Source organism: Eurypyga helias, unplaced genomic scaffold, assembly GCF_000690775.1.
Source record: "Eurypyga helias isolate BGI_N326 unplaced genomic scaffold, ASM69077v1 scaffold33207, whole genome shotgun sequence".
NCBI classification, from domain to species: domain Eukaryota; kingdom Metazoa; phylum Chordata; class Aves; order Eurypygiformes; family Eurypygidae; genus Eurypyga; species Eurypyga helias.
Window position 1 is genome coordinate 10,287 of NW_010262926.1, and position 9,504 is coordinate 19,790.

A 9,504-nucleotide genomic window follows, 5' to 3' on the forward strand; every position below is an offset into this window, starting at 1 on the left:
GTACCTCCAAAAACCTTATTCATCATCTGTCAAAACACAAATAGTACATGAAAAAGCACCAGACTAGTACCACTTTATACCTGTCTGCCTGTGGCTGACAACAGCTCTAGCCCTCAAATCCATACCAAGCTAATTTTTCATGATTATACTCATTTAATACATCATTTTCCAAAATTATAAGAATTCTCTTCAAAATTAATCACTGTTCTGCACTGGGCACATACCCTTCTCCCAGGCTTCTGTCGGTGTAGCTGGGGACTTCTGCCGCATGCAGCGAGCGGCTGAAATCCACAACAGCAAACAACAGGCAGAGATTTGCCAAATAATGTGTATTCACTAGTGTACATCTACTTGCACTTACAAACAGCTGCTCCACAAATCAGCGGAGTAGCTGAGGCCAGTTATCATAAAAACAGTTAAGCTAGTGAACAAAAACCTGATTTCTCTCTCCATCAGCCAAGGGCCCTCAGACAGGCTTAAACTTCTCAAAATCTGGTTCCTCAGCTCTGAAGAACCAGTCAAAACCTTGAGTCTATTCCTTTAGCGTTGTTCTTGTGACTCAATAATCCCTGCTCCATCAGAGCAGGACAACTCCCAACCAGGTTTATTCTTTCCGAAACCTCACCTTGTCATTTGGAGTGGGATATCTGTATTTTTGACTTCACAAGTCTCAAAAGAATTTTTTTTCCTTGCAAATACAACTAGTAACTTTAAAAATATTTGCAGAGTTTCACCTCCCAACTACTTCAATTTTCAGAGATTTAAGACCTCATTTTAGACCTAGTTTGCTATTACATTTACTGCGCTTGACTGATTTCAATCTTTTATAATGAAGTAGTAGTGCGTTAATACACACACTCGATTGATTTCCGTAAAGGCAGCCTTGAGGAACTCCCTCCTGGGAGTTTTAAACTAACATGGTTTTCAATTTGCTTGGCATTTTAAGACAGATTTTAATAGAACACACATTTCCCTTTAGAACAGGGAGTGTCAACATTGTTTCTGTAATGACCAGCCTTTCCAAAGGAGTTTTTCCAGCCATTACTCAGCACCTCTGAAGGCCTAATAGATCACTAACCCCGGAAAAAAACAAGATGCACAAGCAGACGTCATGCATCCAAACGCACCCCTTGTCTTTTTGGAAGTTTGTTTCCTCACCCTTGGATACACTAGATTACTGCAGGATCACCACTCAGCCCTAAGGTAAATAAGTGGGTTTTTGGGGGTGCAAGGCACTACACACTCTTAAGAACTATGCTAGAAACATTCCACACTTGAACCCTAATGGGAAAAACTATTTAGCTTGTTTACACGAGGGGCACATTTTCCAAGAGCAACTGGACAGAATTAGTTAATGACTATCAGGGTGTATTTATTGTGACAAAAAGGCAGCGTGAAATTGCATTCTCAGCACTTGAGCAAAGAAAAAGCATTTATGAGAGAACACACAGCATGCTTGGATCACCCATTAGCCCTTTCAAGTCACATGTGGCATGCTGCTTATATTTGAAAAGCATGTCCTTTAGCAGTCCACCTTCAGTTAGTGTCAGAAATGAGGCCTAGGAGGTGGCTGCAGATGAACATATCTCTCAACAGCACCTGCATGCCGTAGCAGATTCCGAGAACTGGTTTTCCTATTGTAAATATTGCCGGGTCGAACCATGGTGCATCTTCTGCATACACAGAGTTTGGTCCTCCTGATATAATGATAGCCCTGCAGACAGAAGATAAAGAAAACATTAACTCCAATATGTTGTTTACTTTAAAACATCTATTTCCTTTATACACTGACATCATCTCATAATACTCTTAGAACTCTATATAGTCTAATGTAAATTTGAATACAGATATCCTAACATATAGCTTAACTCTGCTATGCTACAGCTGTCAAAACCAGCAGCTTACCAGAGAAGTATTTCATCAGTTTAAACAAAGTCAAATATAAACCATCTTAAAAAGCAACTGTATTTGAAATTCCTCATGGCCAAATGTCAACAGGGAGAGAAGCAAGATGGCTAGGATGAAATGCAGAGCGCTAGCATTAACATTGAATTCATAAGACACTTCATGTCGTCTGTGCCATCTGGAGAGGCATTGCACTCGAAAAGCCGACTCCCAAATTTCCAGAGCTGCTGAGAAAACATCCCTTAATCACTCTGATCACAGAGTGAGATGGTATTAGCCACAGGTCGTGAATGAAAAGTCCGACACATGCAAGCATTTATTGTTTGAAGTTAATATTTCACCCTGTAACAGAAAACCAAATCTTTCCAAAGGAGAAGAGAGCGCTTTGGCAAACCAGGCCGATTTGCACGATCGTGAACTGCAGAAGCACCAGCCAGTTGGGCAATGCTTCGTGGCCTCGGCCCGGGACTGAACAAGGGTGTACCAGACCTTGGACTCATGTACTGATTATTCCACAGAGAACATCCAATCTGTTATTCAGAGAAGCGCAAAATGGGACGAGAAGCTACCCACAGAGGATTAAATGCATCTAATAAAGCTTTCTTCTAGCATTATTTGGAGTGCATGTCATGCAACTACTGACAAAAAAAGTTCTTCTGGTTTTAAGCAGCAGAAGTGGGCAGTGTGCTCACATCATCTGCACCACCGCAGAACTAGTCACGTAGTGACGAGCCCACGTACCGAAGGTCATGTCCCAGCCCCAGTCACGCAGGGTACCTGCTCCCACCGACACACGCCTAGATCCCCCCAGCAGCCCACCTTCACCCCGTTTCTACGGGGGGACGAGGCGGAGGGCAGGATGGGGACACCCCTCAGAGCCAAACACAGCGGCGTGCATGCGAATGGGAAGAGGCAGCATTTACTTCTTTCTCTGTCGGGATCTACAGGTGAGCTTTGGAATGAGCCCAGAGGTGACATTGTACAGCGTAAAACTACACCCAGCTCCACAACTGGTGTCTGCTGTACACGGACAGGCACTTCTGTTCAGGCCGAAGACGTGATGAATTTCCTAAGCCCAGACACTGCTAGAAAGAGCCTGGAAACTCTCAGTGCCTGGTGGTATTACTGCTCCTAGTAACTCCACGTACACAGCCACTTGCTTAAGCACCATACATGCAGAAGACGATTTAATATTCAATGTAGCCACATCTAAAACTGAACGTCCTTAAGAGAAGGCAACATAGTTATACACTGCCCTATTCAAAAAGTAGAGCCTTAAAATCTGGGGTTTTCCCCATACCGATTAAAATACCACAGAACACAGAAAGGTTATCTGATTTGCCCAATATTAAAGGAAAAAAGTTAGGAATTGAGGGTGAGAAAGGAACCTGCATCTTCTCCAGAAGTTAAAACTAGCACAGGATGCAGATGTTCCAAGTTCTACAGAAACACCTTGTAATTTCTTACACACCCCCTTGCGCTGGGAGGAACATACCTATTCTGGTTTATCTTAAACCACTTCCAAAACAACCCAACCTGGCTGTGGAAAGTCTAGTTCCCACGGATTAAAGGTACCATGCCAAAATACCAGGAGTAAAACACAGGCATCGATGCCCCAGCCGCAGGACTCACGGCAGAGCTCAGACTAAGCCAACAGAGCCCCCAACCATGGCACCTCCTCATCCCAGGACCAGGACATTGCGGAAACTGCTAATGTTTTTGTGTCACATTTAGCTGAAACTTGTCACCGGAGACTGTTCTGAAACTATGAAAACTGGGCAGCTGGCTTTTTCAACACAATGCATAAACATAATTTAGCAAAATGTTCAGGCTTGCTGCCCATCTCAAACCTTGCACAGACCTAAGCGCAGCTCCTGGGGCCGTTCAGCGCATGAGCTGCAAGATGGAAACCTGACTATTCCCACGACACGTGGAATATATGCCAAGATCTTGCCGTAAAACCACAAACTCATTTTGACAGCGGTCACTGGATAAAGGCGCCCCACGGCTGGGTCGGTTGAGCTCTCCTGGATGCAAACGACAGACTGTGGACACAAAGCTTATAGCCCAGTCTGGGAAACCACAACTGAAACCTCTACCTTCACCCTGAGAAGTAATCTTTTGAATGAAGAGGTTTTCCCGCATTTTAGAGGGCAATTCTTTCGAATGACAAGTCCAACAGGTCTGATCACCCCAAAGAACCCCCAGCTGTGAAAAGAATGGGGAAAAGGTCTTCCCACTACAAACCTGCATTGATACAGCGCAGGCCTAACACAGAACACCAAATCCAACACACCGGAGATGCAGGAATTCTTTTTAAAACAGTGATTAGGTATGTCCACCTTTCAGAAACTCGATGTTGGAGAATCATAAACAAGATCTGACATGAGAAGGTCTTTTTCGGAAGAGAAATTCTTCACACAACAGCTACCTAATAGATCCAGCAGCTCCTGGATTTTCTGTTCTCTGTGTTTTCAGAAGAGATCAATAAGCTCCTATTTGACTTCGTAAAATACACTATTTACTGGTTCACTAATTATTATTGATTAGAAAAACGCAATTCTGCAGCAAAGCGCCGTCTTATCTATTGTCGGGCACAACCAACAACACCGCGTTGCTGGATCTCTACCAAACCAACAAGGTCTTGGACGATTTGCTGGCTTCAGGGTATTTACTTTCCCCACACAAAAGAGGGCCATGCCCTGGTAAGCCCAGTGAAACAGGAGAAAGAAATGTACAAAGTAGTAAATAATTGTGAGACCTTTCCTTGCTACAAACAACAAGTGATGGTTTTAGTTATTTTAGTTGCTTCCCAGAAACAGTTTGGCATGATTTACCACAATATCTTCAGTATCCAGGTTAGTCTGTGGGGTTTTGTGGGTTTGGTTTTGGTTTTTTTAATTAAGAAAATTATTTTTAGAAACTCCCAAAACTTGCTTTCTTGATTAACAGCTACCCCAGTTTAACAGGTAAAACAGCAAGATCATCTAAATTTCTGCAGATACATATTTAAAATGCAACCTCTTAAACTGCAAATGGAAATGATTAAAATGACATCAAGGCCTTAAGAAGCAAATATACTGAATTTTTACTGCTGCACAAGCCTCCCCAGCAAAACTCAGGTGTTCCTGTGGGTGAGCCAAAGATGCGATCAATAACATCATCCCAGGAAAACCCAGGCGATTACCACTGCCGCCAACATCCACGGGTCCCGCTACAGCGAAGGGAGAGAAGCAGCAGCACATGCAGGCGGAGGCACCGCAGGAGACAACCTACCGAAAGCCGTGTTCTCTGATGGCAAAGGCTGGCGTTTCCAAAGGGAAGATCTCGGACTGGACGAACAGCTCGCGCACCCGACGGTCTATGACCTTCCCGTACTGCGCTCCGGCGTCGAGGATGACGACGGCTCCCTCGTAGCGGTGCTGCCCATCCTTGAGCTCTCCTCCGGCGTTCTCCGGCTGCGAACATCGCTCACGTCAGCGCGTTACGGTGACACATTGCAGACTGCACTTTAGGCCAGATCTCTTAAACAACTAACATCTGCCAAGCTTGCGAAGGCTGCCTATGTGATAATTTATGATTAAAATGATAAAGGCTAGCCGAGAAACTTCTGAATGAAAAGATCCTCAAGTTCCTATGGACCAGGAGATGCATGGGCAAGACAAAGAGGCTACAATTTAACACAGCACATCCCTCCCAAGCAGCCAAACATGACATCCCCATCCCTCAAAACAAAAAGGTGTAAATTAGGGCAGAAAAATCCCAGTAAGCTAATGAAGGCAGAGCTTTCCATAAATAAATAGTCATATGCCCTCTTCGCGACTACAGCCACTCCAGCTTTTTCCGTCTTACAGTACCATATAAAACCCAGCACATGCTGATAATTAAGAGCATGTGCCTTTTTCTCAAGCAAATCAGGACAGTGCAAAGTCAAAAGCAAAATGGTTTTCCCCCCTCATGCTGCCTCATATGCTGAACTTTCACTTGACATTACCTCCTGGAGAGAATAAAAAGGAGAAATTGAGAACAAATGTCTCTGCTAAATTATTTAAAAAAAAAAAACAAGTTTTGAATGTAGCATTCAAGCAGACAGCACATCAGAACAAAGCATGGTTCTCTCTGACCCAGTCACATTTGAATTGGTTGGCCAACTACGGCTAAATCGGGAAGAGGGGTAGAAAATACAAGGACAAACTTTTTTTAAAAGACATTGTGAAAAGAGGCAGCTATTCCACAGAAGTGTCCTTAGCAGAGGATCTTCAAGGAAGAATGTGGTAAGACACCAAGAAATTAATGCAGAAAAATCCTGCTGTTTAAAGAAATTGCTTACTTTGGGGATGTTTCCTTAACTCCACGCTTACAGTGCTTCCTTGCCAACATGGTTTGATGAAGGAAAGGCTGGGAAGGGCTTACTTCAGCAAACACTTCCTCAAAACATACCTTGAAGCTTAGGACCATTTAAAGTTTTACGTATGGCACGTTTGAGTTGTTCTGCACGTTTGTACCAGGCAACGCACCCTTCAGCCCCGGGCTCACAGGAGGTTCCCACCGCTGCTCAGGCTCCCAGGGAAGCTGTAGCAGCCCACAGCATGCCATGACATTCCCATGGGGGTCAGCTAATCACCCCTACATTGACCACAGGTCCTTCTGGAGGAGAGTATCACCCTGCTGGGACACACTCTTCCCACAAATACACAGCAAAGACTACCTTTGGGCTTTCTTCCTCGGCTAGTCTTCAAATTGGTGAACGAAAGCAAGCACGCTGGAAACTTCGGAAGTTTACACTAGGCGGAAAAAGTTTTATCTAAATTAAAGGACATAAGCAGAAAACATAGTGCTAAATCCCACAAAAGCCTAAATCCAGGTTACAGGCAGTTATTTAATTTCTTTCCTTCGGCTGGTAGCTGAGTGCCTGATGGGGAGCTCTTAATGACTTTTTCATCTGGGTTACACAACAGAAAGGGGACATGTTGGAGAGTGGACTTCAGCAACCCCCACGTCAGACAGACAGAGGTCACCAGAACTGACTTCCCTTCCAGCAGAACAGAGGGAATCCCTTCTGGAGTAGTTCTGGGCATTTTCACCTAGCAATTTCTAAATTAAGTGTTCTTACGAGAAAGACCAACATCCTTATTCTTTTCTGATCCCATTTTGAGGCCAACACTATTCCTCCCCGAGCTGTTTTTTTATTAAAAGCCTTAGATCGTTACAGAGATGCAGCTTTTCCCATGAAAGGACAGAGCTCTGCAGCCCTCTCCAGACCCCCGGGCAAGCCATGGGTGCAGAGCCAGCCCCTCATACAGATGGGTCCCACCTGCCAGCAGTGCTGCCCTCACACCATATCCCAGCTCTTCCCAACCTGCCGGCCACCCCCAAGAACCTGCACAAGGAGTAAGGAGAAAGTAGTAGAGCTGTGAAGGCAGCTTTTACATGCTACAATTAGAAAAAAAAAGGCTAAACTGCTGCCCTCGCCCAGGTGTCCACTCCTGAGCTGGCAAACCCCATCACTGAGCCGTCCCTGCTGCTTCTTCACTCCTGCAAACACGGCGTCGTCTTGCACAATGACCAGGGAACACTAGAATTCTTCATCATTTCTGAGGCCCTGAAAGATGGCTGTTTAAGGCTTCAAGTAACAGCTCTTTGCCTGACTTTTGCTGGGAGTCCATTAAAACACTCCCAACATTGCAAAAGCCAGTGTCTACACAGAGCTCAGAAGGTTTTTCCTCAGGTGATGCTAAGGGCATTTGGACTAAAATCCTGTAAAAGCAGTGCATCCACTGAGCAACACAGAACTCCTTACGGAGAACATGCAAGATGAGCAAGGCAACACACAGCAGGGGAAAAAAAAAAAATTCAATTGGTGGACTAATAACTCGCTGCTCCCTTATGGGCGTAAACTACAGGCTGAACTGATTTCCTCCCAGTATGAAGTGGGCAGTGCCCCGTGGCCCTTTCTCCTGTAGGCACATCAAACAAGACCCATCCCAGGAGTTAACCAGGCGACTATCACCGCATGGGCCACGCAGGGGGTTTTGTACTTCGCTCCAGAGCTAAAGCGGAACTGTAAGGAGGTTCAGCTCTGAACAGAGCCCCATAGAAACACATTGAAAAAGAGAAAGGGGAAAGGCGGTAAAGTCAGTACAGGATCTGGCTTTGTTTATTTAAAGGCACAGTTCCAGGGCTAGAGATTCTGAACCCAAATTTAACAAGGGAAACTTCATTTAGGAATTAAAAAAAGGAACAGATGCTGCTAATGTGCAGCCAACATGGCAGCTCAGCTCATGCGTTTGGATACCGTAGACATGCCAGGAGAAAGACAACGAGGACACCGGACAGCCCAGCCCCTGCAGGGACAGGGGTTACGGAGCCAGCACCTCTTCCTACTGGGGAGTCTCCAGTTTCTAATAAAAGCTCTTTTTTCCCCTCTGTGGGGGTATAACAAGAGTTCCTTTTCTTCTGGTCTGTTTTCACAAAAACTTGGAGAACTTGCTGTTTCTGAGAACTTCTGCTCAAACTGGTTTGCCAGCGGTCCAAGGCAGCTCAGGCGCTGGGGCAGAGCCGACAGAGGCACCGTTCCGACATCCCGAGAGCGGGACTGAAAACAGAACGGAACTTGCGTATGCCAGAGAAAAAACAGGGGGGAAAAGGGCTATGTTCAGCTAATTTAAATCACAAGTCACCCTGAAAACCGCATTATACATGAAGGATTCCTACTGGGCTCTACAACTGACGAAACAAAGCGATCACGCTATCGGAACGCTGTATCCCCAGCCTGCCGTTTGCCTGCCGTTTCACCGGAACAGGCAACGCTGGAAGAAAAAAGCTCCCATGGCTTTTCGTGTCAAAAAACACAGTTTTTAAAGTGAGCTGTGGTAGACCAACCATCAGGCCTGTGTGAGCAGCCAAGGACACAGTGTATCTTATTCCTCAGTGCACCTACCGAGCGCTTACAACTCCGTTTTGCAGGTTCCGAACAGCCCACTTCTGCAGAACCAGGGAATTATTCAGCATTTCACACGCCCACACAATTTTCATTAATGCAATTTATAAAACACAGCGAACAGTCATGTTCCGAGTACCCAGCAGCACCAGGCAGAGCCCGCTCTGCGGCAGCGGCCCCTCTGTCCGAGCCCTCAGCCTCGAGCGTTCACCCACACTAATAACTTAGGACAAGCCTAAACCGGGAGCCGTGATCAGGCGCTTTCAAGCCAGCACAGGTTTTACGAGAATTTAATTGTTTCCCCGTGGTACTAAAATTAAGCAGGCATGAGAACACTTACGTGTTTTCCAAAGTATAACAGGAAAGTAACTCCCTCTGACTCAGGCAAACCCCGAGACCGACCCAAGCGCCCCCAACCCGTTATCTCAGTGGAACTTCTCAGTACGTCAGTCGCGTGCACATCTCCAACGGCTGCTGGGCCCCCCCGCGGAAGCCGCTCTCGTTAGCTGCTTCCTGCGAGCGCCCGGTGCGTGGGAGAGGAGCCAGCCCCGGGTGCGACCACCCCAAAGAGGAGCCCCGGCCAGGGAAGGAGGCTGTGTCCATGGTCAGGGAAAAGCAGGACGGGAAACTTAAGTAGGGACCAAGGGAGTGCTTTGAAG

The 9,504-nt window shown here is 45.9% G+C and overlaps 1 protein-coding gene across 1 annotated transcript in view; it reads right to left on the bottom strand.

Moving 5' to 3' along the window:
- The window catches only part of LOC104512780 (GMP synthase [glutamine-hydrolyzing]-like), a gene marked incomplete at both ends in the record, with an annotated part of 18,543 nt that extends 10,043 nt beyond the window's left edge, over window positions 1–8,500 (bottom strand). The window contains 5 exon segments of the mRNA XM_010155888.1: window positions 1–26; window positions 1,600–1,714; window positions 5,182–5,363; window positions 5,900–5,902; window positions 8,396–8,500. The exon segment at window positions 1–26 is cut by the window's left edge and continues 19 nt beyond it. Coding sequence (XP_010154190.1) covers window positions 1–26; window positions 1,600–1,714; window positions 5,182–5,363; window positions 5,900–5,902; window positions 8,396–8,500 — 431 coding nt within the window.
- Window positions 8,501–9,504: the final 1,004 nt, after the last annotated feature.